Consider the following 27549-nt stretch of genomic DNA (forward strand, 5'->3'; position numbering starts at 1 on the left):
ACTCCTCTCGTCATTACTCAAGAGAAACACTGTAAGAGAAGCTGTATGCTGCCTGGAAGAAGTGCTGCCATAAAGAAGGTACAGCTAACTTCATGCCCAGACTTTCAGATTGTCCCTCTAGCTTAATGAGGCAGAAGCATGTCAGACCAATTACGTTAGCCTACAGCTTCGTTTGCATTCCCACAAGTGTAAAGCCAATGAGAACCTTGCGTACAAACCAACTACAGTGGTGAATTTCATGGTTTCACAAGTCCTCAATTCAAGAACATCCTGGCATACAGCTAAGTGTAACGGATTGTATTATCCACACCTCCTATCAAAATCCTAATCCTTCCACGTTTTTGCTAGACGCACTCTACTCCTTCCCACTTTTGATTGCTTGAATCAACACCTCCTCACCACATTTTCAGTTTCCACTCTACCCTTTGGACATTTGAGCACTGCCTCAGGTGACATACCCCAACTCCACCTGTGGCTGCTTGGCATTAGTGTAATAAAACTATTGAGCAGACAAATGTGACTCATTTTTAAGGTTTACTAGCTCTCACAGCATTTAGTTTGGGGTTCAGGTAAGGTTTCCTAACAAAGCCCTTTCTTAGAGAGGATAGCAGCCTCAGAACTGAAGTACCCTCTCAAATAGCAGGTACAAAACACGATGATAACAGATTAAAGTAGAAATACAACAAGAAACCCTAACACAAACCAAACCCAAGAGGTCAAACCCTTAACCGATCTTCAAAACACTCAAGTGAATGGCCGAACGCCCCATACAAATGGGCAGCTGCGTGAGGTGCACACAAGCCCGTGATTGCAGAGACTCCAGAGACTCGTTGTGCCTCACTGCCAAGCAAGACCAGACAATTAGGTCTGCCACGATCACAGAGAACAAGATCGATTTACAGCGAGATATGCTATCATAACACGACTTTACAGGTGATTACCTAGTTGCCCTTTTAGCCACCATCAGTACAAAAACTGCATTTCTACCAGTTGCTCTTCAAGTCTCTGTAACCTTCTCTGTTTCCAGGTGAAGCTTATTTCAGCCTAGAATTTCTGATTCTGCAAGTTGCAAGAAGGACCTTCTTGTTTCTCAGTTACTACCCCACTGCTTTTGTCCTCAGAGCAGATCATGTAACACATCTGTAAGAGAGAAGAGGAGTGGTAAAGCATCCTACTCATTTTCAGATTAGGAAGCCCAAGTCAGTTCCATATATGTCTTCTTCCAAAAGACAAAGACACCTTTATTTTAAACAGTAAATGGAAAGAATATGTTGAAGAGACGTGAGCGATCCTAGAGAGTGAACTATGTTTACATGAGAGGAAGTTTCAAGAATTTCAGAAAGAGCTCTATTATGTATAAGAGATTACACCTAGATAACGTAACACAGGGGGCAGGAGGGGAGAATATATCCTGAGTAGTACAATAAGTTACACAAGCAACATTAACTATTAAAAAAAAAACCTCCAAGACTGTCCAGGGTACTGCACCATGCCTCCTTCCCTTGGTGGCCACCATGGACATGGCTCCTGTCACCATGCCCAGGTCTCATGTTGTCCCTGGTCCTGCAAAGCCCCTGCCTTCTGCAGGCCCTCTGCAAGCAGACAGCGCTGTCAGAGATCCAACAACGGGATCTAAACTTTAAGCTGTGAGCGCTTTGCAAATCAAGAGTAATACGAGCTCCTGCTCCCAAGCACTTCACAGGTTTCCAGCAGTGTCATACATGAAGCATTCACTACTGTTTTGCAAGCACTAGCTCAGTTTAAAAAAAAAGGGGGGGGGGGGGGCGCCCAGCTGCAAAATATTTTAAGCTTCAAAATAACATCCACCCTATTCAACAATTTCCAGGTAATCTCAGTACCTACTTTTACACATTTTTGTGCCCATGTAAGACAGGAAAAACAGGTTTTGGGGACATGCTTAATTTAGGCAGATTCCAAGAGGTACTTTTACAAAAGGATGGTAAAGTTTCTTTTTTTAGCACAGATCCTCCAAGAAGAAAGCATCTACTATCTTTTGCAGCATGTAATTTCAGAAAGACTACCTCTCATTCTTCATTTAGCAGTCTTACTTTCCTTCAGTAGCTATAAAATTAGATATTCTTTTGATAAATTATTAAAACAACTGAACTATTTGCCATTCCAAGAGTCATGACAGTCATCTACCATCTCCCCCACTTTGTGTTTGTTTCTTTTATATAACGGCTGGTACAAAGTCAAGAGACTTATTTCTTTACCACTGGAAATCAGCAGTGTTCCCAAGACACTGTGAGGAAAGAAGATTTGGTCAATCTATTTTTTAACTACATCTGAGAGACAGCTGACCTCATCTTTGATAGCAGTCTTCTAGAAATAGCGCACCGACAAGAAAAGGCTATGAAAGCGTACTAACACACAAAATTCAAAGATATGGTCTGCGAATGATCTCTAGCTGTTGTCTTTGAACAATGAATGCTTCTCCAGTGCAAGCCCATCATCACTGAGGAGCACAAGTCCTAAGAAAACAGTGACAGAGTTAATAGAACATGTCCTGTGGCATCAGTCATCCTTATAAAACATTTTTAGTGTGGTGTTTTATGAACGCTTCAGCAGCTTCCCCTGGCAGAGAGGGGACTCCACAGTTTCTTTGCTTCTTCTGACCTTTGCTCACAACCAAGACAGCAAATCCTTCACCCACCACTCCTGCAACGTGGCAGCACGAGGAAGCTGCCGCGGCCCACAAAAAGGAGGCTGCACCATCTTTTTTCCGCTCTTACTGAAAAAACTCAGAAGCAGGCTCAGAAGGCAAACACCCTAACAAATCATTTCTGGAATATGACAAAACACTTGCCCAAAGCCTTCTTACTCATCACTGTAATCACTCAGCCCAGCTCCAGGAATGCTCTGCTCTCGGTTCACCCACGCCGTGCTCCCCGTGAAGCAGTATTCCCCCACAACTCCGCTTTTATCTAGCAGGAAAACCCAAGGCAGTTCTTGAATCAGCTTGCACCGAAGCGTCGCTTAAAATAAGAAAACCTGTAGCTGTAACAGGTTGAGAACCAGTATAGAAGGTCAAAATATGCAGCAAGACACTTATTTTTCAATTTACAGAGTAGATCTTTTTACCTCCCCCCTGCCATTTAACTGTTAGTGATGTAAAACTATACCCAGCCTACTGAATCAGACCCAACCGGGGGCACAGGCATGAGCTCTGTTAACAGACCCTGCCCCTGTCTTGCAAAGGGGCAACCTGACATTGGCCCAGCACACTGGAACAGACACACTTTTCTATAGCGAGCAAAGTTTGGGCTCCAAAATCCACACTTTGTTAACATATTTTAAGTCTCAAAACCGGTGACAGTGAAAATGCATCCTCTGTACTGATGTGGAACTATAGGGAGGAGGGAGGGAAAGCCACAAACACCTGACTTGCCTGTGTACCTACACCAGCAGCGGAGCACAACTGATCTCGTATGCAAAGACATCGTCGTGAACAACTGCACATACAGACCAGAGGAAACGTCAAGGTCAAGAAGGCCAGGTCGCTTTGCAGGTGCTCTGTGTTGATGGCCCCATGCAAGCAGGGCTGGGGAGCGGGAAGTGGTGCTGAGCGGCTGTCCGAAAAGGCTGTATCTGCTGGAGACCAGGCATGGTTTGGCTCGGGACGTCGTCCTCACATGCCTGGTTCTCCCTTTATGGCTCTCTTCTGCTGCCTCCCAGCCTGCCATCCCCCCCTCCCCCCGTAATTGAATTCTTACCAAGGGAGAATTCAGCAGGCGCTAGATAAATTTCCATGAATGGCTTTACCACAAAATAAATTAGTGCTGAGTGGCCACATTAAGTTTCCTTTTGGATCGGGCCAATTTCTGGTGAACCTCCACTGGGATGAGGAGAAGGGAGAAACGTCCCTCTGCTGGGGCTCACCCAAGAGAGGCAGAGCCTCCTCCACCCACCAAAGGCCAGGAAAGTGCCCACATTTTGTTTCCCGCCGTGTCCTACAGCCTGGGGCCAGCACACTGCTCTCCACCCCTGGAGATACTATGGTGGACTACACATGAACTTGTCTCCTCTCCTTGGTTCTTCATCCATGGGAAATGGGGACATGCAGGCAAGGGGGCCCTCTCTGTGGGTTCGGGAAGAAAAAGCCCTCTTGCACCCGTACCCATCCACCCTTCGCTGAGGTTAAAAAACATGGTGGAGTTACCTCCTACAGTCTTACCCTGAACCCCTCGGAGGATTAAAAATGAAAGTGCTGGGCAATCTGAGTGGCTGCGTGCATCGGCAATCCCCCCAGGAGAACCCCGGTTCTGCTGAAGCTGGTGCAGGAGGCTGGAGCCGGTGCAGCCCCAGGCTCCGAGCAGGCGTTTTCAGGCTTATTTACAGGAAAGGCATGGGATGCTAATAGGCTGCCTCAGTAGGAAGAAAGGCACAGAGGATCGGCAGCTGAAGGAATGAGTCACCACTACCCAAATCCCCTTACGGTCTCTATGTTTGTTTGCTTACTAGCATGCTCTCACCCTGAGAAGAACGCGGTCTCCTTCAGATCTGTGCTGAATCTAATTTTAAAGCCAGCAGACTAGCACAAAATGTGCAACGAGCTCCCGCCTGGCCCGCACGAGACAGCCTATTTCTTGATAAATACTGCTCCCTGAGAATGAACCGCCTTGCCGCGTCCCTCCCCCGCCGCGATGCAGTCTCCAGCCCTATAAAGTTACACACGCTACTCGGGAAAAGCCCTGTTCGTTATCTCCCCGTTAAGCAACAGCCACCTGCTACCTCTGAAACCGGGATTCGCTTTCTACAAGGACAAAAGCCACGCGGTGAAAAGCACATCCTCAAAATACCTCTTCATTTGCCATCAAGATCTAACTTCCCTCCGTTTGAGGGGTCTGTAGGCTTCCACACATACAGAAGACAACTGTACTACCCCCAGACACGGTCCCATGTACACCCATAAGATCAGAGGACGAGGGAGAAGAGGGGTGGCAGGGAGGAAACCCACTTCTGATTGCCTCACTCGCCTGGGGAGCAGCCAGCACGCTGGGCACTGCCCGAACGGCAACGCTCGATATTGCGATGGCTGCACGGCACAAAGCTTGGCACCAGAGCGATCCAGCTGGAAACAAACGCTTCCTTTCAAGCGGCCTGACACGTGCTTGCTTTGAAGGAGCGGTAATTAGATACCTCGCAATAACCAGAGATCTATTCCAAGGCTGTGGCAGGGAAAAAGCCAGTGACTTTGTTTGAAGCGGTGGAAACAACCAAGCTGTGGGCTTTCTCAAGGGGGATGGAGGGATCAAATCCTAAAGCCACTTTTCTCAACACCAAAAACAAAAAAACCCACACCCACATCTGAACCCGCAAGCAGAATCCATCAGAACAAAGACAGAAGCAGCAGGGACACCAAATCTGACAGTTCAGCAGAGAAGATGAACACACTTGCAGCGAACAGTAAGCCATTTCCACTGGAGACTGACTGGTTCCACTGGGAAAAGGCGACAGACAACCTGAAGGCCGCGGGCGTCCAGAGAGAAGCGGAGGCCACCCCACGCAGCCTTTTACAGCCCAGCCTGCTCGCAGCAGGCTCGGGGGACCTCAAGAATTGGTGTGCAGACCAGGAGACACAAGGCTGCAACCAGAACGACAGAGCCAACTGTGACGTGGAAAGCTCGCTTTGAGACGACAGCTGCTGTCACACCAAGCCACGTGCAACGAGCAGAGCAGGGAAACACGAGTGAAAATCCCACCGAGCCGCACATCAGGAGGCCTGGAGTCCTCCTAACTTTGCAGGGCAGTCGTACAACCCACACGGCCGCGTGCCTCTCAGTCGCTGTTCCGCTTTCGGAAAAGCGACAAAGACACCCACTGCCGGGACTCCCGGCAGCAATGCCTGGAGGTGGAGAAGTGTTGCAATGGAGCTGGGCCCTGACAGCAGCTTGGCCTGTGAGGAACCACAGCGGGTACACCTGGGACACGAAGGAAGGTCATGGTCTGGGGGATGGAGTGGGGGCGCCTGCCCTTCGGCTGTGGGGACTCGGATCCGCTCCTGGGAAGTCACCTGATGGCAGCCTCTGATCTTACAGTTCCCAAACCTAGCAAGACACCCGCCATCACTCCCAATCATCATTTAACAACAAAAACCGTACGAAGCAGCTCCAGCCTCGCTTACGGAGCGAGGAGCTTCTGAACAGGTTCCCGCTGTGCCCAGAAGGCCGCGGTCTCAGTGCTATCCCCGCAGCAGGCAGGGCTGGGGGCACGTGCTGCAGGGACAGCACACGCAGGGCTCCGGCCCCACGCTGTGTCCTCCCCGCACGTGCCTTCCAGCTGCACCTCCCTCTCCCCGTGCCGCTAACAACTCTCTGAAATCCACATCAGCTTCTCGCTTCACACACAAGATGCAGTTTTCCCAGCTGCGGGGCCAGAACCCAGTTTTTTTTCTTTATTTTTTTCTTTAAAAGAGGCTGCCTTGGTGAAAACTCACCACGTCCAACGGTGACCTACATCGAGCCTCTCCCCTCCCTCCGCTTCACCTTCCTCCCCGAGCTCTCCGTCCTGCCCTACTTTACCAGAGATTACTTCAGCTAAACCGTGTAATAGTTTTACGGAGAGCGGGCGAGGAGCGCGCGGCACTCGCCACGTCTGATGGCAAAAGTGGAAAAAACAGCACAGCCACCGGCTCCCGCGGCTGGCCTCAGCTGCGGGGTGGTGGCACGCTGTGCTGCACGCAGCGCTCACCGTTCAGGTGCCGATCAGGCAGCCGTGGCGAGAAAATGCAGCTGTGCCAGGGCATAACAGAGTGCTTCTCTCCACGGTGTTTCTCCCCGTGGTGATTTTGTTCCTCTCCACCAGCTGAACAACGGGGAACATCTCGGTCCTTTGTCCCTGGGTGACAACACCAGGAGCGAGGGAAGCAGTTTTGCTGAAAGGAGGGAAGGAGCTTTCCCACCAGGGAGAAGCACCATTGCCTTGTTTCATTCGTCTCCAGGTGATTTGCCCGTGGGATTTCATCTCCCTTAACACGGCAGAGCCTCGCTCTCCCCTTCCTCCCCAGCTGAAGCAGACAAACACCCACCACTGGCAGCCTGGAAGATCCTGGGGGGTTTGCTGAGGTCCCAGAGAGCTTGCTGAGATCCCTGCTCCCCCCAGCCTCGTGCCTCCTCATGCATTTTCCACGCCACTCGTGCCGTGCTGCCCCCCCCCCCCCCCCCGCCGCGTTCAAGGCGAGTGAGCAGGGCGCACGCACGCACACCAGCACTACTACCAGGCTACAACCCAGCGAGTAGGGACCCAAAACAAGCCGGCTTGGGCAAACGGGAGCTGCCACACGTCTGGGTGGGCAGGATACGGCATTTTTATCTAAATCCTGACTCTTTGGGAGCGCTCTGCATGCAGAACTACGGCATGCCTGTTGGTCTGAGGAGGTTACGCTCAGAACACAGGCAGTTGCTCTCCACGGGTCAAAGCACGGATTTTTCTTGCCACAGCATAAGATAGGAAGATTTATTTCCGAGCCTGCACACCCACTGATGTTCTATTGCTTCTGAAAGATGCTGCTTGCTGCGAACACGGCCGCGCGTGGCTGCGCGCTCACGCATCTGGTCCACGACCCAGCTCCTTCCACGAGGTCGCAGCGGAGCCCAGCGCCAGCCACGGCCGCGCACCCTCCGCCAGAAGATGGTTTCCCCACGAACACGGAGGGAGGATTTTCTAGAAACGCTGCATAATGAGTCATCAGCTGCGGGCGGCTGAACGCGAGGCACCTTCCAGAGCGAGCACCACCGCGAAAATAACAGCGGGACAAAAATAGCAGCGCCCTGACTGCGTGCTAGGGGGACAACACGCTTTCACTCCCGAAACTTGGTGGCGAAACTTCTCCGCTCCCCCAGCCCTCCCCCCTTCGCCGGCGGGCTCACCCATCTCCAGCGCCTCGTTGTACTTCTCCAGGGCGGCCGGCAGCTCCTGGCGCTCCCGCAGCGCGTCGCCCTCGGCTCGGAGCCGCCGGGCCCGGCTCTCGGCGGCGAACCACTTCTGCAGGAGGTTGCCCAGCACCACGTTGACCCGCGGCCGGGCGGCTGGGGACGGCGGGGAGGCGGCGGCGGCGGCAGAGGAGGGCTCTGCGGGCCGTCGCGGCCGGTGGCAGCGGCCGCAGTCGCCGGGCTCGGCGCAGCGGCGGCAGTGGGTGTGCCCGCAGTGCAGGGTCACCGGCTCGCACAGCAGCCGCCGGCACAGCGGGCAGGCGAACAGCTCGGGCGGCCGGCAGCAGGCAGGGTCGCCCAGCCCCTCGCCATCGCCGCCGCCGCCGCCGCTTCCACCACCGCCTCCCCAGGGCGGCAGGCGCAGCTCCTTGTCGCGGATGCTGAGCGCGAAGCTCTCGGCCAGCTCCCGCAGCTCGTCGGGCCGCAGCCGCGCCAGCCGCGCCGCCGCGCCGTAGGCGTCCAGCGCCTCGGCCATGCGGCCGGCCCGAGCCAGCGCGTCGGCGCGGCGGAGGCACAGGCCCCGCTCGGGCTGCGGCAGCTCCGCCAGCTCCGAGCCGTAGATCTCGGCCGCCAGCTCGAAGTTGCCGCCGCGGAAGGCCTCCTCGGCCACCTGCAGCATCTCCGAGCACGGACCCGCCGCCGCCATCGCCCCGGCTGCGGAACCGGTGCCGGTGCCGGCCCCGGCCGGGGGCAGCGCGCAGGGCCCCGGGCCCAGCTCCATGCCCCCGCCGGCCCCCGGCCGCCCCTACTCCATGCCGGGCCCGCGGCGCCGCCGCCGCCGCCTCGTCCGGCTCCTTCCTGGGAGGGGACGGCGACGGGAAGGGAAGGCAGGGCGGGCCGGGGGCGGGCCGCGGCGCTGCAGCAGGGGGGCGGCGAGCCCCGCTCCGCCCTCCCCGCACCGCCCCCGGCTTATGCAAGGGCCGCCCGGTTGTGTAAGGCGCCCCCGGGGCTGCCCCCGGCCGCCCGGTGCCCGCCCGGTCCCTTCCTGCCCCGGCCCCGTTTCCTGGGGCCCGGCCCCGGAGGCGCCGCTCGGGCCCTTCGCCGCCGAGCCCCCTCAGCGCGGGGGGTGCGTGGGGGGCATCGCTGAGGGGTGTCCTCCCCGCCGTGCTTCCCGAGAAAGCCGAGCACGTGTTCTCTTTAAAAAAAAAAAAATAATAAAATACTAATAAAAGAATCCCCAACTCTCAGAAAAAAAAATCCTTTTCTGTAAGCGGCAGCGCTGCCAACTCAGCTTGGGATCTGCAAGTCGTGCTGAGCGCTGGCTTGTGCATCGGCAGCAACAATAAAGATAATGCAGCTGGAAGTTAGTTAATCAGGCGTGAGTCAGAAAGGAATCCAACTTGCTCCGCAGGAAAAACAGGAGTAAAAAAAAAAGGGGGGGGGGGGAAGAAAAAAAGTAGGCAACGTTTATTTTAGACACAGCTGTAAACAAAGCGTCTGGAGGAAGCAGGAGGCTGACAGCCCGGTGAGGAGGTGCCGGTCTCCAGTCGTTTTGGGGGCTGCAGCTGGGCAGGGCAGGCTGTGGTGGTCTTTGCCTCTCTCCTGTAAGGCCTTAATGCCCCAGGTGAGGACCTGTCCGCACATCACCGTGCCTCAGCACAGGCGATGCCCACTGGTGGTTCTGGCCTGGCTGCAGCTCCGCTGCTTCCCCAACGTGCCCGTTCTGCACTATGAATGCTTCTGATGATGGTTCTCTGAGCAACACTCACTGGTCTGACACTTGCATCACCCCTGGGGATTGAGGTTTCCATCCAAAGTCTGACCTCTGCATCTCGTATCCATTCATCATTCCCTTTCTCGACATCTTCACTTGGAGTTGATGGGATCAAATCCCATTGCCATTTTATCAGAGTCCGCTGTGGACATTATTCACAAAAGACGGGGCAGACGTGGTGTGGTTCTGCCCCAGCACGGCCACCTCGCAGGAACCTGGAAGGACGAGGAAAACATGGACTCGCCACTTGAGCCACCCACCAGCGCTGCCTCTGGTTCCTGGGACCCTGACGAGGAGCAGCAGCATTGTTGCTGATTGCTCCACCCGGCTCTTGCCGGGAGCCTCCCTGCAGCCCTCCTGCGGAAGGAGGCACCAGGTGAGCGCGTCCTGCCACGCTGCTTCTCGCCACGTGTCTCGGCACTGCTCCCTGACAGCCCTCTGCCGTCCCTCGCGCTCGAACGGTGCCGGTCAGGCAGGCGATGTGCCACTGTGTGTGTCACCTCACGCTGGGGTGGCCGCGGCCCTTTTCTCATCAGCGCTTAGCAGGCGCTTCCAGCAGCACCTTTCACAGAGGGAAGCCGCTACTTTATTTAGCGCCGCGATCGATGGCCTCGTGGTGTGCAGACTCTGGGCTTTTGAAGGCATCTGCTTGCGAGTGAACAAAATTACCTCGCTGCTGTTCAGACTGGCTCAGCGTGGCGGCTTTCCCTCCTCACCCCTCCCCAGTACAGAACTGCTCGCCAGCAGGCTGTGAGCACGCCTGCTTCTTTCTTGTCCTCGATGCCTATTTCGGGGGCCACACTCTTTTTTGTGGGTCTTTCTGCTCCAGAACGCAATTCATTGCACGTCTGGAAGTGGCATTCCCCTGCACTTGTATCCCCAGTCTCTCCCTTATGGCTTTGCCAGCCTGCTGGGCCAAATGTGGTGCAGTAAGAGAAAGGCAACGAGCTACGGAGCACTCTCAGCGGCTGTGGAGGTGAAGCACGGCTCCAGGTACCCCTTAATACTTTGCAGGTAGGAATGGTATCCTAAGAAACAGCAAGAAACAGAGGGCAAGAAACTAAGGCAAAACTATTAGTAGTCTATAATTTAAAAGCTCATGCTTCTCACCAAGACTATTGGTCGTATGCCCAGGTTATTCAGCCGAGGTCAGGAAACGTGACGTGGGAAAATCCTGCCAAGAAGTTCCCTCGGAGCAGGTTCCCGGTGACACAGCTGTGTGGCTTAGGGCTTCTTGCTGGGTGAGCTGAGAGTGACCGATTGCAACAGCCACAGAGCAGTGGGCTTTTCATAAACCACCTGAACACTGATCAGAAGTTGTAATTTTTACTAGAAAAAAAAAAAAAAATCTGTAGCAGTTGCATAGGATTAAAACGTTGCCTTCTGCAAGAGATGAAAGACCTCCTCTTGTACTCAAGGCTTCCTCAGCACAAAAGAAGCAAAACCCTCCCCGCATATTAGCCACTGTGTGGCTGGCTGCTAAAGGTGCTGCCCATCAGCAGTATTATTTTTCCTGTTAATAGCACGCTTCCACCCTGGATGAGCCCCATCACGCTGTATCAAGCAAAACACAGTTGCAGAAGTTGCCTTCCAAGGGGAGGATTACAGGTGCTTGCTCCTCTGAGTCACTGTTAAACACTTCAAAGTTGACACTGGCTTTCCTTCACGTTTGTAGCCTAACTTTCAACTTCTCCTGAGGCCCAGCTTTCCCAAGATTTTCCTTCGGGGTAGAATTTTCCCTGAAGGAGAAAGAAGAGGAGGAAGCGAGCTGGAAATGAGAGCTGTTACATATTTGGAGGGCATTTTTAATTCCTCTAGCACGTTTCCATTCCGAGATACTTTGAAGTGTTAAACTCCGGTTTGTTTTGATGTTCTTGCAGAGGAAATCTGTCTTTTATTGTCTTGGAATAGCTTAATTAGAGAGGAGTGATAGGATATAATCAATGCACAGGCACACACACACGTAACACCACGCTAAAATGTTACTGAAGTTGTAAAGTCAAGCACATCAAAATTAGGATAGAGCATAATTAATGCCATGTGCGCTTATTTAATTTGCCTCCTCCGTGTCTCCTTTAACTGATACATTTTTTAATTAGTCTGTTTTTAATTCACTGTTTTCTCTACAGGACACACACCTCTTGCAGTGCACAGGGAGGACGATACGCAGTTGATGGACGTCCCAATGATATCTCCTCGGTCACTGCACAGCCCCCCGTACCTTTTAATTTGTGTTAGTCATACCTAGCTGCAGGAGCAGAATTACACATTTCCTCATGTGCTTTAGCGTAAAATTGAGGGCTACAGCACTGGAATATTTCACAAATAATTTCATATTTACATTTTCCACAAAAGCATGAGCCAAAAGGGATGAATACTACCCCTTCTAACAGAGGGGGACTTGAGGCACACATGAATTAAGTCCGGAGCCACTGCTAATTTGGGGCATTTGATTCTGGGTATGTAGAGCTTGACATTTCAGAACAGGATTTTTCAGATATGCAGACTCTTGTCAGAAGCAGAGTTTCCTCTGGTTGAGCTGCAGTTGGACACAAGTACTCAGAGTTCAGTCAGAGTTTGGTCTTTGTCCTGAGCACTCTTAAAATGAGAGAGCCATACAATTAGCAATCCCTCTCTGAAGGCATGATTTAAATGACTTACACTTTGGCAAACAGAAAGCCTGCAGCAGAGTGCAGAACCCTGCTCTCCCAGCCAGCACTCGACTGCTTTTCTCTTTCCCTAATCACTGCCTCATTTATCACAAGCTTTCCAGCTTTCAAAAGAAAAGGTCACTCTAAGATTATTATTACCAAATTTTTTGTCGGTTTAATGAATTTGCCCTAGCAAAAATAGCAATGGTACTACTCATTTTTTTTTTATGAAAGCCTTTTTTTCAGAAGCATCATTCTTATAAAAGAAGCATAGGATAGCGCCAGTGATGAAAAAGGTGCTAGCTAAAAGCTACTGATGAAAACTTGATGAAGAAACCCCCTCCCGCCCCCAGAAGAAGGTTAATGCATTTAATCCAGATGCTGTGAATCACAGGAGCTGTTTCTGGAGGTTCTCCTCCTTCCTTGCAACACCCCAGGAGACGGATCCTGTCCTTTCAGCATGACACGCGCGTATCGTGTACAGAAGATATTATTCTTAACTACATCCTGCATGGGCTGTCTGGAAGATTAAACAGATTATTAACTGTCCAACAAATCATTAGCACATCCTATGATGCAGAAGGAGCCAATTAGTTGAAGAGTACTACTGGACTCCCTTCAAATAGCTGCCGTGCGGAGCAAGTGGCTCCTCTTCCCGAGATAAGCGCCCATTTTCCAATGGGGGAGCCACAGGGAAGGGCGACGCCAGCTGCAGCCCCCAGTGGGCTGGGGAGCAGCTGCTGTCCCGGATGCTGTGGATGTGGTTAGCTCGTTTGAATGAGGTCTCTCTCCTCTTCAACTGCTTTGTTATTCCCTAGCGTAGAGGCAGGGAATTTTTCAGTCTCGTTTGGTAAGCCACGCGTCAGCCTGGATTTTCAGAATATCCCAAATACTTTCCATTGTGCTGGTTCACACGCCTGATGAAATAGCAAGACCTGTTTTGCTCTGCTGCTGGTGCCGTCTGGGCTTTCGGGAGGCACGGGGCTTGAGCAGGATGTCCTCTTGTTGTGTTCTCCACGGGCTCCATTGCAGGGTGCTCTGCAGACAAACCCGTGGTGGGAACGGGTGAAGTTATACGAGCGTTGCAATCTCTTTTATTTAAAGCTGGGTTTTCGCACAGCCCCACTCGCAATGCTCCTGCTGTGCTACACGTGCTTCAGCTCCACAGCATCTGGATCCAGCTGGGAGCTAAAGGCCCAAACACGTACCCGGCGCGGGTGGGAAGTGGCTCGGAGCGCGCCAGCACGTCCTAAAGCGAAGGGAGATGACATACACCGTGGCAAGGGACCCTTTTGGTACCTGGCACACAGCTTGTTTTAAAAAAGCAGGACAGCACATTGCGATTGGTGTCGTGCCAAATCCCTTCGGGTGCCAACAGCCTGGGGTGGGTGTTCCTGCCAGCAGGCGTTGGGTGCCACAGCGGGACACCCCGCAGGCACAGGGGACATCGAGCATCCTCCAGGGCTTCTCCTGTCACTGCTGCACAAACAGGTCTCGGGCAGGTCTGTGTGGAAATGCAGATGGGATCCATGCTTCTCAAGGTACTGTCCCTCCTGGTCCTGCAAGGACATAATTATTTTCTCAGATGTTTTATCTCAATCTTGGCACGCTCAACTTTTGTGTACATATAACCTTACACCCCGCTTTTCACACGGCATTTTGTGCAATGAGAGACATCTCGTTTTCTGACTATTATTAGCAAAAAAGTACTCTTGAAATGTAGTATTTTGCCCCATTTCAGAAGGGATTCCCCTGTAGCTTGACAATGGTGGTGCAACACCGCAGACCAGCAGGCCTTCTTTGAGACCACGTGCTCTGAAACACTTTTTCTAGAAGTCCAGAAATAAATATCCTGGTGCAATGCTCAGGCATCCTGTGGCCATGGTTTCCCATGGTTTGTGTGCTGAGGCCCAGGATCCTCGCAAATTAGCAGAACGAGTGCTTTCATCTGAGTAGTGCTGCCAGGGAGTCACCAAAGGCACAGCTGGACCTCGGGCCTGAATTTCTTTCCCCACTTTAATATTTGCTCTTGGTTGCTTGCAATCCAGCAAGAGAAAGGTGGATAACATCAGTTAGATGTATGCATGAGACACCGCTTCGCCTGCAAGAAAGTCTCTTGTCCTGTTTTGATCACTTCTTCACTGTGAGTCAGTGTATGACACATTTTCCTCAAACTCCCAGACATTATGCGTACAAAATTAAATGTGGGTCAGATGAGAAATACATTAGGAAGAGCTGACAGTGCTGAGGCAGAAAAGAGATCACAGTCTTACAGGTGGAAGGAAGCTCAATGTCTTGTTTCTCCTGGAAACTACTGAGCATCCTCCTCATGACCCCAGGTTAGGGAACACCGGGGAGCCACCATGCTACAGCAATCCTGTTTTAATCCTAGGGTGATTTCTAGTGGGGTATTCAGTGTAGGCCCCTCTTGGAGTGCCAGTCACTTTGAAGCTCATTGCTATAATCAGCTCAAGCATGAGAGGCCTCCACATGTCCTCCCTGGCCCTCAAAGCGTTGAGCCTACAAAATGCACAGGCAGGTTGGGAGATAAAAACTGGAGAGCACGTAGCAAAATAATAACATGCCTGTTATTCTTTGCCAGTCAAGAGCAGACAGGACAAGGCAAGTTTCCACCTCCTGAACAATGAGTGTTTGTTGTCCTTTTTTTTTTTTTTCATTCTTTCTTTTTTTGGCAGAGGCAAGCATTGGAAGGAGAGCGTAGTGGCTCTTCAGATTTTGATTAAAGGCTGCCTTTGGGTCACCATAGCAGAGCAGCTGCTTCAGAAGAAAGGTCAGCCATTCTGTCCCGCAGGGTGCGGCCGAGGGGATAAATTTCATCAGCCTTCCCAAACCAGGGCATCTCTGAGTCAGAGCTTTAGGTTCTTCCATCCAAGGGGGCTGGGGAATCACGTGTTCAGGGCAGGTCACTGGATGGTCACTGGAGGGCTTGGAGGAGGAGCTGGCTCCAAGAGTCTCAGCTGAGAAGAAAGTTGGTATTGATGCCACAGGGATGAAAACCAGTGCTCTGGGCTTCTCTGGGAGGTGCTGAGATGAAGAATGAGGTTACGTGGCAAGGGGGTTCCCTCCTCAGGGAAAGGTCCTGTTTGCCCCTTCCTTCAGCCAAGGAGAGCCAAAAAACCTGGTAAATAGGGCTGAATGAAGTTATGGAGGAGACCGAGCGAGGTTTCTGCTTGCAAAGGAGTGAGGTGGTAGGAGGACGCAACGAGGAATGACACAATAACCAACAGGGCAGGAGGTTTGAACAGCTTTTTAGTGAATGGGCACAAGTAAAGCAGAGCCAGTCCCATGGGAACAGCATAGCTGAGACTGGGAAAATAACACAGGAGTGTGAACAGATGTGAGGTCTCGTCTAGAAAATAGCGCAGGAAGGAATAAAGATATTGAGACAAAGTGTGAACATTAGGGCCAAACCCTAGGAAACCAAGACTACAAGTCTGAATAACAAGAAGCACAATGATACAGACAATTGTGATGAAGCGTGAAAAGATCTAGCCTGTTGGCCATAGCGAGCTATCCACCAAGGGACATCAGGAGGACACCAGGGTTTCTTTTCACTGTGGGGAGAAATAAGATAATAGTCAAAGCTGTGTTTGGGGCTGACATCACCCAAACGCGTGCTGGAGAGGAGAGCTGAGAGCAGCCCTGAGGGACAGCATCCTTCTGCCCAAGCACAGAAAGGACTAGGACCTGAAAGAAAGGGCAACCAGGAGACAACGCAGACAATCTTGCAGAGATGACAGGATATAATAACAAAACACATCATACAGGGGACAAAAACAGATTGGAAGGGATCTAAGTAGAGGAAAGTAAAAGTTGGTGGCTTTACGTAGCACACTGACCATGCTTGGAGGTGAAGGGCAAGGAGGCAGGAAAGGCAGGGCCCTACATAGAGGGGCTGGTCGGTCTGTTGTGCGGTGTGTGCAAGAACTGCTGTTTTCCACATAGGCTGGTGAGAAGCTGAGGGAAAGAATGAGGCGAAGGATAAGAGAAAGCAGCAGATGAGAGGCTGCAGTACCTGGGGAAGGAGAGGCTGAGGACATCAAGCTGTTGTAAGCTTCCATGGCAGGAGTGCCACGGGGGCTGAACCACAACGGAGTCTTTCAGACGGCTGGGAGGTCTTCTTGAATGTCTTTTTGCTTAGGAAGATTCTGAGCAGAGAGGATTTTGAGTTAAAAAAAATACTGAATTCAGCTTCAGGACCAAAAAGGTGGAAGAATGGACGAGGAGGAAGAAAAGATAAAATGCTTTGTTTTATTTTTTTTAAAAACCTGCCTCCACTGGAATCATGCATTACTAACTTAACAAAACCATGTTAGGGAATTGGCAGGCAAAGATAAGGTTGTGTGTGTTTGTGTAGGTTGGCTCAGATGCAACAAAGATAAATCCCTCATGCTGCTTTACTCAATATCTTCACCCAGATTAATAGGGTGTTATGCAGCCAAGAACTGGTCAGGTCTAAGAATGATACAGATTTTAAGGAAGCCAATAGTAAAACTTTAATCTCTTTAATGAAATAACTGAAAGCAGCTCTGTATATCAGAAGGACCGTGCAAGCAAAATGTAGGTATCAACTCTGTCATAAACAAAAGAACATTGGCTATTTTGTGAATCATGTTGCCTGGTAGCTAAAGAAGAGTGCTGGAAAGTGAATGCCAGTGCAATAATCATCACCATCTCCCCCATTAAAACTAACAATTTGGAAAAAAAAGTAAAACAAAGAGGGAAAAGCACTTTTGTGATTAATGTCAGTTGTGGTGCATTACCTAGCATACTGCTTTCCCGAATAGCAAACCTTCAGAAACAAAACGTACAAAAATAGGGGTAGTGAGTTTGGAGCCCTTTTGATTCAAAGTATTTTTTAATGAATGCAGCTGTGATCAGAGTGAGTAAAAACACGTCAAGGATCTCTCTTCCACCAAGAGCTTTAGGGTAAGATCTGCTACAGCCATTAAGGTTTCCAGTGGAATTTATTCTTAGCAGTGAATGGGTCTCAGCAGAAGCAGTTATGGCTTTAAAAGGTGTGTGAGCTCATACATAAAGCTCATTCTTCTACTCATACAACTGCATGAGTAAAAGTCTTGTAGTTTCTCAGTCAGAAGCACGTGGTCCTTAACTTGAGGAACTACCGGGAGATGTATTTTAAGTAGTTGCCCCTTTAAAATCCTGTTAAGGAATACCCACAGCTGACTGCTAAAGCTGACCATGAATTTCTATGTTAGCACAGGACTAAACCCTTTTCCAGCCTACTAGCAAGCAACCTGTGCATGACCTATTGTCTACCTTTATTCTCCTTGAGCACGTACACACGTCAATTTTCTGGTTTTATGAATTTAGTAATCTGCAAACTTCACGACTCTCTTGTCCCTTCTAGCTGCCTCTTCTCCCCAGACAGTTTGGCTCAGATCCTCTATAAACTTTATTTAGACAGTCTTTCAACTTCCTTATTTTTCTAGGTGGGGTAGCAAGCCCAACCCTTCAACAAAGTCAGTAGATTTCAAGTAGCAGGGAATTGGTGTCAGCTAGCCAGGTAGCGTAACCCAGACAAACGTCACCGATGAGTTACAGCCACATTTGTGACTAATTAGTTCCGAGGCAGGCTATACCTCCCTGCCCAGCAAAATGGATCACTTCAGCCTGAAATTCAAACTGGGCCCTGAGAAAATGACTTCCAGCGTCTGGAAATCTAATCCTCGCATCTCTGTTTTGTAAGGTCAAGGAGAACAAACAACAGTGCCATTCAGTGTGAGTGAATGCAGGTGATTTCCAGAAAGATACAAGCTGCTGCCAGACAGCTGCAAAATTAAATGTCTTCTCAATAGCATGCAAGTGGTTTAGATTTATGCCACAAGGGAATAAAATCACTCCTAATGCTTCTCTTATTCCAGACTCGGCCAACCTGATTTGATTCTTAAAGCAAAATTCTGGAAAGAAGACTGGAGAAACAAAGCAGTGCAATTTATTTATTTTTTTTTCTTTTAATTTTCCTCTTTCCATTTCTCTTGAGCCCATGTATCATGGGGCTGACATAGGAGGTCAAAGAAGCTGAAAAGCTGACAATGCTTTTGCAGTCCATGCCAAGAACAGAGCTTTAATCCATGGAAGGTTACGTGAGCTGTGACGTATGTGAGAAAATTAGGGAAGGCAGAAACCCTTCCTGGGACTCAGGTAAGTCCCAGTTCTTCCCACGTCTGATGAGTGTTATGGTAAGGTCCAGGATCCTCCACCAGCATCTATGCCAGAACCAATATCACAACTAATCTCCTGGCCGTAGCAAAGTGAAGCATCCCAAGTTCAGACAGACAAATGTTGAAGAAAGTGTGGACTAGAAATAATAAATACTTAACTGTGATTATAATTGAAGGTAATTAACTGTGAAGGTAATTAAAACTAAGACATTTTACTAAGGGCCGTGATGACTTCTCCATTAATGGACCTTTGTAAATTCAGGTCAGAATCCTTCCTCCTCCTCCTCTTTCCTCACCCTCAGTCATCACAGAATCATTTCAGGACTATTGATAGTGGCTGTGTGATGCAGAAAGTCAGAGCAGATGATAACAGAGTCTCTTTATAATCTCTGTACCAGTTCAGGAGACAGATCCCTAGCACAACTTTTTTCTAGCCCCTCTGCACTTGTTCTGGTTGGACACAATCTGTCTTGGAGTTACGTGCCCATGTTTGGGTGAAGTTTCACTTGGGGCTTGCGCAGCGGCATTAATACTGCCCTGTCTTCACCAGAATTCCCTGAATACATGCCTAAATAGCAAATACTAGGCACAAGAGTGGTGACAATGCTTGACTCTCCGCCAGAAGATCTGCAAAAAAGCATGCACAGCAGGGCAGCTTAAGAGTATTCTGACTTAATTTAGAACTCCAACATAATTTTTCTTAATTAACAAAAAAAGATTCTCTTTGTTTCCAGGGTCTGACGCTGGACCTCCTCCCAGCTCATAAAACAAACCAAAAAAATGTACCCCACAGGGCCAAATAAACAATAATGGTGGAAGCTAACTATTACACATTTACATGGATTTTCTCCGTGTACGTTTCATTACCTTCACACCTTCTGGCTTCTGCAGCCGTGTAAGTATTATTTAGAAACAGAGGGGTTTGCTTTCCTACCACACACTGAACTCCCCAGTTGCTACGTGGGTGTCAAGCAAGAATCAATACAACGCTTAGCAGCCATCATACGCTCGCTGTATGCTTCTGAAATGCACAGCACATGCACGGTGCAGCTCAGGTGCACGAGCAGTACTGTCCTCCGGTAACACTCGGTCCGTAGCAGTGGCTCTCCAGGTGAAAAACCTGCCAGTGAGTCAACAGCATGAGCTGTCAAGCCAGAGGAACTTCCTGACAAGTGAAATTGCTGTTTGCGTTTTGCTCAGCACGTCACGCCCAGTGTATGCCACTTTGAAAACAGCGTGTGAGCAGGAGATCACATTGCCGGGGTAAGAAGGTCTCATGGAAAACAAGGTAAGGAGGTCAGGAGAACAGCTAAGCAAGCACTGTTTTGTTTGTGTCTCAAACAGGGGATTTGAGGTCCAAGGGGGCTGGTGAGAGAGGACATCAATCACCCGCAGAGAAAAGGTCAGTAGCAGAAAGGAGCACGTAAGTCTCCCTAACATACTTGCAGTGGATGGAATTTGGCCAGCATTTCACCTTCTGTGTTGGCAGTGTCACGGAACTGTAACAGGTAGGTTCCATAGGTTCCTCCTACCCTGTATAACTTCTGTTTTCAGGAGAAAAAGGAAAGATAAAATAAGAAGTAAAAACTATGCTTACTGCCTCCCCACACCATAATCACATTTCTGGAGGTCACATACTCCAAACCCTGCTGAACACAGGGCCAGCCTCAAAGTTAGATCAAGACACTCAGTCGAGGAGGTTGCTGCATCCAGCTAGGTTTCGCACATCCGATAGCCCAGTCCTCAGGCTTTTCAGTGCTGCTCTACCATCCAGGACAGCAAACAACAACCAGTTTAATGCCACCCACAAAATGGCTGAAGGTGCACACTGCCTCATCACCCGAGACCAGTGACGAACATATCGAGCAAATCTGACCCTTGTATTGACCCCAGGTCACTCTGCTTGTTATGCCGTGCCACCTGGGCGTCATGCTATTACCACTGAGTCTGGCAGTTCAGCTAACTTCCAACCCACCTTCCAGTTCTTTCACCCGGCCCATGTTTCTCAGCTTTCAAATGAGGATCCTGTGGGAGGCCAGGTCAAAAGTCGTTGTAGAGACAAGACACGCTATATGTGTCGCTGTCCCCGTGTCTTCAGAGCCAGCCATTCCAGCAGAAATCAGGCCAACCAGGCATGACTGTGCACAGTAAATCCGTGCTGACTGATCCTGATTGCCACCTGGCAACTTCATGAGCCTGAAAATGAATCCCTGGGGCATGTGCTGCGCGATCCTTGCTGCCCAAGGGATTGAGGGGAGGCTGGCTGAGCTGCTGCTCCCTAGATCCTCGTTCATTAGCATTATCCCTCTCCCACCACAAGGTAGGCCTCCATGATTTTCTGTAGATGACCGGCAGCAGCCTTGCACTCACATCACCCTCTGAATGAATCCCATCTAGCCCCAAGGATTTGTGAGAAAACGCCTGCAGTAGATTAATACTGCTGCAGTGCACTAATACACATATCATAACGGAATGGAGACAAACTCTTTTCCTGGGACTAAGATCATAGTGAAGGAATTTGTGTATCGTGGCTTTGTTTAGCGTGTGCTTTTCACACATTCACCGCTAGAGTGAACCAGTGTGACTGTCCCTCAAGAAATGCACCGAGTCTGTCACTGCGCACACCCACACCAACACCTTTCTCCCCAAATTCCTTGAATGCCGAGGCTGCAAAGTCAAGGTCAAGAGTTAAGTAACACCAAAGTTAGAGCAGTCTAGGCAGGTGTGAGCTTACAAAGAGATACTAGGGCTTTATCCTCACTGGCAAGGACAGTCTGACTGGAGTGGATGTGCAGAGGAAGCTGCATCCACACTCAAGGCATTTCCCTTCGGACTAGCTCTAGCTTGGCACCACGGGCTATTCCTTGTTCACAGCAGGACACCTTAGGTGCTCTCAAGTTCAGCTCAGAAGCCCATCTTTGGTGCCCCAGGACCAAAGCACGCGAACCAGAGAATCAAAGAGGGGTCAGTCCCGAGCTTCATTTCAAAGGCATGCTCCTGACCCAAACTAAAACATTAATATAGACACAGACTAGAGGGTCAGTGATTTTATATCCTCATAGCCATCATTAATGCAGCAGCACTGGCCTCTAGGGAAATGTGCATGCTGTCACACGATGTGAAAATGGTGACTACAAGGTGCCCTATGGAATCCCCTGGCTGCCAGCAAGTTTTCCAGCCAGCAATTATGTTCCCAAAATGCCAATGAGGCGAAGGAACACATATTAACCTAGCTTTATAGGTGAAGATCTGACATCAGAAAGCCTAAGGAAATAATGTCCACCCGTTTTGGAGTTTCATCTGAGTCACCTAAAACCTGATTTAATATTGTATTCAGACTACAGCCTTGACTGACTTCAGATGCAGCTGTGGACAGCCAGTGCTTGTGCAAGTCACATCCCAAGGCTTGTGGTCAGCGAATGAGGAACCTGTCAGTGACCATTTCTGAGAAGTCAGGGTTAGAGGACTTAATTAGCATCACACAAAACTTTTGTGACAACTGCTGACAAGATTGTAAGATTATCTTTGTTCTCTCCCCTCTCCCAGTACCCACCTTCTAGCTGCTGGAACAGATACAGCAGAACCACAGGCATCTTACTCTTCTTCTAGGCAGGAGCTCCCATCTCTCCAGCACAACAAAGGAGACATGGATTCTGTGAAAACAATAGCACGTGACAATGCAACAACTGTGCAAAGAACTGGGGGAGAGAAGGGCAGGGGAAAGCCACCACTTGGGTCTAGCACCAGGGGCTGCAGCAGGCTCCTGCAGTGAGGAGCAGTGACTGATGGAAAAGTCTTCTTCACCATTCGCAGGCCGAGAGAGGTCATACCCTCTAGGAAGAGTTTAGATACTAGGGCTTTTCCCAGTTTGCGTGGCCTGAATTCTTCAGACTTGCAACTTCTCCAGTGGTTTTATCACACAAGGAACAAAAGCACATTTCAAGCAGTGACCTCACCTTCTCATTGAATTGTCTTTTACCCCTTGCAAATAAATAAATAATAAAGTTTTTGTTTGTTTGTTTGTTTTTCCTTCCCACCATCAAGGGGGCAACACAACATAAGTAGTTGTCCCAGATGGTATTCCCAGAAGTGGCACAACCATTTCAGCTTTTAACAAGCTAGCTTAAGGTAGACACCTGCTACAGGAGATGCCAGCCTGATTACTTGTAAGACTACTAAATTATAGGCAATCAAAGCCAGAGATTTAAAAAGAAAGTATTTAGAAAACCTAATTACAGCTGGCACTGTCAGCAATACGTCCCATATAGGAAACTGCCTCAGCCAAAGGCCTTAAGCCACTCCTAACCTCCTCAGAGTCGCAGACGAGGTGCTTTAGGATCCAGTCCCACTTGCAGGGCTCACCACAAATAACACGTGCACTGAACAAAGCAAAACCCAAGTAACCCCACAGAGCCCAAGGTTCCTGACTCTCACCAGTTCCTGCACTCTTCTGGGTATTTAAATCATACTGCATTCATTGAGACCATGGGCTACAAACTGAAGGAGCACAAGAATGGGCAGCAGAAGAAAGATTGCTCAGCTCTTGAAATCTTTCTCAGCCTTTAGCTCAAGTAAAGTGCAAAGCAGACTTAATACATTTCAGAATAAAATATTGCAAAGAAAGCCCTCAACTACATGTTAAAGTTTCAGGTGGCTAATGAAAGTATCACTCATCGTCTGGAGCGCTAGGTTGCAGCACTGACTGCAAACACATGCACCTCTGATCGTTTGTGTGCCAGGGCAAAATTAAAATAATGCATCAAATTAAGCTCCTGACAGTATTCAGTGTAACCCGCATTAGCGGTAAGCGCTGGCAGCCTACATGCTAAATTCACCCTGCATGATTGAACCCAGAGGTTACAATCGTCTTTTAAAAGTATTTGCTGATAATGGAGCCATTAATATTTTATTCCTGCTCCATCTCCTATAGGAACTTTTCACCTTCTCTAAACACATTACAAATATCTTTAATACTCACGGCCTCATAGGGAAAGTATTGTTTACAAGGTGCAGTCATCAATAAAACTGATTTGATGCATTGTCCCTCCAGCAACCGCTCCTTCATTTCTGACGATGGCAGCTCCCCTCCATGCTCATCATTCCCCCCTTAAGGGATGGGGAAGAAGAGGAGGACTGAAGCTCTGTGATTCATTTTCAGAAGGCTGTACCTGTCTGAGCAGGATCGGCAGAGCCTGCAGCAGCAGAGCAGCAGTGCCTCACAGAGAGCCTTCCTACCACAAGGATGTCTGCGTGCCTGGACCACAATGAGCTGGAGTCAGCCTGGTCAGCCAGGGATGGGATCTGGATTTGGAGCAGAAATCCAGTTTTGGTGTGCTGCCCTACCTCGCCCTTGGATTAGGGAGGGAGAAGGACGGGGACTCCCAGAAACTTAAAGGCGGCACAGTAGTCGCAAAGGGTGCCAGTACATCACTGACCAAATTAAATGACCTCCATGATGCTCTTCCTTCTCTCATTTCCTGCCAGATCACATTGGTTTGTGTCAGACATTCAACTCAGACATGGACAGGGAGAAGCACTGTAAGATTTACACTACAGAAGTAGTCAGGCAACTAAGTTCATACTGCTGTCTCCTTACAAAACTTCACATTTCTTCCAGCATCTCCAACTAACTGTGACCAGCTTGGGCTAAAGAAGTAAAGAGGCAGACATGACACTGTCTATAGCTTGGCATGTAAGAGTGGGCTGGATGTACATGTGAGATCAGCCCCATCTATGTCTGCTGATCCTCCTCCTGGACTGGCCACCCACCCCTCGTACCCTGACACCGCTCCGCCATGCTCACAGCCACGGTTCACTGGCTGGAGAGAAGAGAGGGGACCTGAAGGATCAGAAGGGATACGAAATCTGCTTGAATAGGCAGTAGCATAGCACCCTCATGTTATCTTGCTTCCTTTATATACACTGCAGCGGTGATGCGGAGCCTCAAGGTGGAAAATGTCCTTCTGGCTTCCAGCCCCAGCTGGTTGCTGGCCAGCTCAGACTGGGTCATCTTCATGAGTGAGTCGTCTTTTGGCCCTCCTCCTTCTCTGGATGTGAGCTTCTCCCATCACTCCTTCATCTTCCCCAATACAGTTTTAGACAGCAATAAACCCCCTCTCCTCTCTTAGGCTCAACAGGCCAGCAGCCAGCTCTCTGCCCAGGAGGTAGGCCCTTCGGCCCGCTTGAAGGCTGGCGGCCCCTCTCCACGTCTCTGCTAGATCCCCCGAGCACCGCTGAAGAGAATTGGAAACGGGGCAAGATGAGGCCTCTCCATGGCCTTATTCACCACATTCACATTCGTGGGACACTACTGGAAATATTTTGCCGGATGCATGCAGCGTCAGGTGGCAGCTTTCTCAAAGCCCTGTTACAGTGCGGGTGTATGGCTCTGCATTCAAGTCCGCTGTGGCTTCACATTGTCCTTCTGGCCTACCTATAGGCCAGTTCACGAACGTTCCTTAAGTTCCAATGCAAAGTGTTTAAATCCGAACCAGTTCCAATCAGAAACTGCAGAAATGAGGCCCCAGAATAACGGAAACATGAAAACTCTGCAAATACTACTCTTGTACAGGAGAGGAGAGTACAAAGTAAATCTGCTACGCTGTATTTTAAGCCCGAAATCCATTGGTAAGAGGATTACAATAAAAAAAAATATCACTAATGAAGTGATTTTTCTCTATCTGGCAAGCAAACATACGATAGACCTTTCCTTACCTGGCAATAGCAGTAATGCACCGAAGTTGTTTTCCATCAGAATGGCATCTCAAAGAACTTAAGTCAATTCTAAGCCCACAAAATAATAATAATAATAATAATAAAAAGCAACTTACCGAAACGACTTACACAGAGATGTATTCATACAGTGTGTTGAGATTAAAACCTATCTAAAGTTGTTGTTTTCACTGGTCAGCTTCCAGAAAAATTAAATTATACCGTCTGCTACTTGAGAGGAGCAGCAATGCACTGCCACTGCTTTCATTTTCATGAAAAAGGTGGAAAGCCCCTTCCCCCATGCTTCCCCCTCTCCTGTTTCTTACTTCTAAATGCAATTCTAACACTTACAAATCAAGAAAATGACACAGACACCAATGGGTCCCAAAAGAATCCATGCAAGAGGATACAAAACAGAGCAAATGGGGTGGAACTGTGAAAGAGGTGTGGAAGACCCTTCCTCATGCTTTTTCTTCCCTTTTTTTTTTTCTTGCTGCAACTCTTTCCCTAACCCCTTTACTCCCACACATTTCTCAATGTGTAATTTTAATCATAAATACATACCTCGACAGGCTTTCCAGCAAAGAGCTAGACTGAAAAGACAACGAAAGGAAAAGAGATGCTGTCAGATGAAAGCAGCTTGTGAGGCAGACAGAAGCATACAAATACAGATGCACTTTGGAGTCCTGTTTTCTTCAGAATGTTTGCTGCATCTTCTTGCTTGCTGCCTTTTTAAAGGAACAAAAGGTAAGGAATTTCAAAGAACATATGGAAATTGGGGAAAGAGAGTCAGTGCAAAGAGTCTACTCTTACTCTAGTCAACACTTAAAGCAGAACAAGAGTAGAACAGGCAGATCCAAAGTGAAGCTGTTGTATGGCACATTTCAAATGTACTTGTTGTAAAACCTTACTGGAACTCATTCTAAACATAAGAACAAAGCTTCCAAATACAGAACACCAACAATTTTTCCTTAAGTGAATTCCTGACCAACACATGAAACATCTAATTAGTAGCTCATGCAATCTGGATGTTTCACCGCCACCACAAGCGATTGATAACAATTCTCTGCTCTGAATTTCCTCTTTGCCCCCCACCCCCAAAATTACAGAGAACATTTTGTATTTCCTACAGCTTCTCCCACCCAGCTGACAGGAGAAGAATGACGTGTCATGCTAGCACGTATCATCCAAAGACCTCCCAGGGCAAGGGAGAGAAAACTGAATAAAAAAGAAAGGCTACAGAAAGGAGGAAGGAAAAAAAAAAAGATCAATAAGACAAAATGTTCTAACTTCTTAAATCACAGTAGGTGTCTAAATTGTAGTTGTTGAAAGAGCTAGTTATTCCACAAAGGCTTTTTCTTCTTCTTGTAAGCTTCCAGCATAGCCATACACTATTCCTAGATGAGATCCATTTGTTTAGGCATGACTGGGAGCCTTGGCTGGGTTCTCAGTATTAAATAGCTTTCCAGAGGGTATGCAGGTGCTGTATGGTCCACGTACACCCTGTCTGCAAACTTACTTTTGTCCCACGAGCTGCTGAGAAAAGACTTATACGCTCCCAGGGCAGTATATATGGCAACTAGGTGGGTATTGCATTTCCAGGTGTGTGACCTTCAGGATTATTTTTTAATTACTTCTTTTCCAGTGTAAGCATTTTTTTTTTCCTTTTTGTGATTTCCAGCAGACATTTACAGCGTATACTTCATGCTTTAAATCTGCCACGTGCATTTTGTCAGCAGCAGCTTCTCGGGTGTGCAGATACACAACACAGGGGAGCACATTGCTTTTCTAACACTTTCTGTAAAGCTTCAGCAAGTTTCACTCAGCGTGGAGCCCAGCATCTCTGGGGGCTTTGAAGCGAGTGTCGCCGCTTTTTTCAGCATTGTTCATCCAGATGTTGTTTGGGTTTAATAATCAGGAATTTCTACCAGCAGGGTTTCTTTTTATGACACAAAGCAGAGAGACAGCTTTTTCCCTTTCACTCCTTCCTGGATTGAAAGGGAAAATAATGACTTTACAGTAGCTAGCCCTGAGAAGCAACATCTCTGATCTTACACTGGCCTGCTGCCACCAGCTGCATGACTGCAGGCCTAAAGCTGCTCCCTTCATACAGGAAACTTCTGCTGCTGCCCAGCAAAACAGGCTGCAGACCTTTCAAAGGCGCTCTGGTGGCGATGAGACAAGGCACCCCAGGCTAGAGCCACACGCAGGAAAACAAACCAACAGCTCAGTTGCACGCAATTGCATTAAAAGCACAAAAATAGAGATTTATACACGGCTGCACCAAAGTCAGCAGAACACATCGGCTCGAGGGA

At 49.2% G+C, this 27549-nt stretch overlaps 1 protein-coding gene across 2 annotated transcripts in view; it reads right to left on the reverse strand.

The window, feature by feature from the left end:
• The window catches only part of LONRF2 (LON peptidase N-terminal domain and ring finger 2), a 34293-nt gene extending 25572 nt beyond the window's left edge, over positions 1 to 8721 (reverse strand). For both annotated transcript variants that reach the window (XR_004747770.1, XM_035316033.1), the window contains exon 1: positions 7890 to 8721. Coding sequence is in view for 1 of the 2 variants with exons in the window: in XM_035316033.1 (XP_035171924.1) it covers positions 7890 to 8673 (784 nt within the window). In the remaining variant the exon portion in view is untranslated. The remainder of the gene's footprint in view (positions 1 to 7889) is intronic.
• Positions 8722 to 27549: the final 18828 nt, after the last annotated feature.

Source organism: Oxyura jamaicensis, chromosome 1 (assembly GCF_011077185.1).
Source record: "Oxyura jamaicensis isolate SHBP4307 breed ruddy duck chromosome 1, BPBGC_Ojam_1.0, whole genome shotgun sequence".
NCBI lineage: Eukaryota > Metazoa > Chordata > Aves > Anseriformes > Anatidae > Oxyura > Oxyura jamaicensis.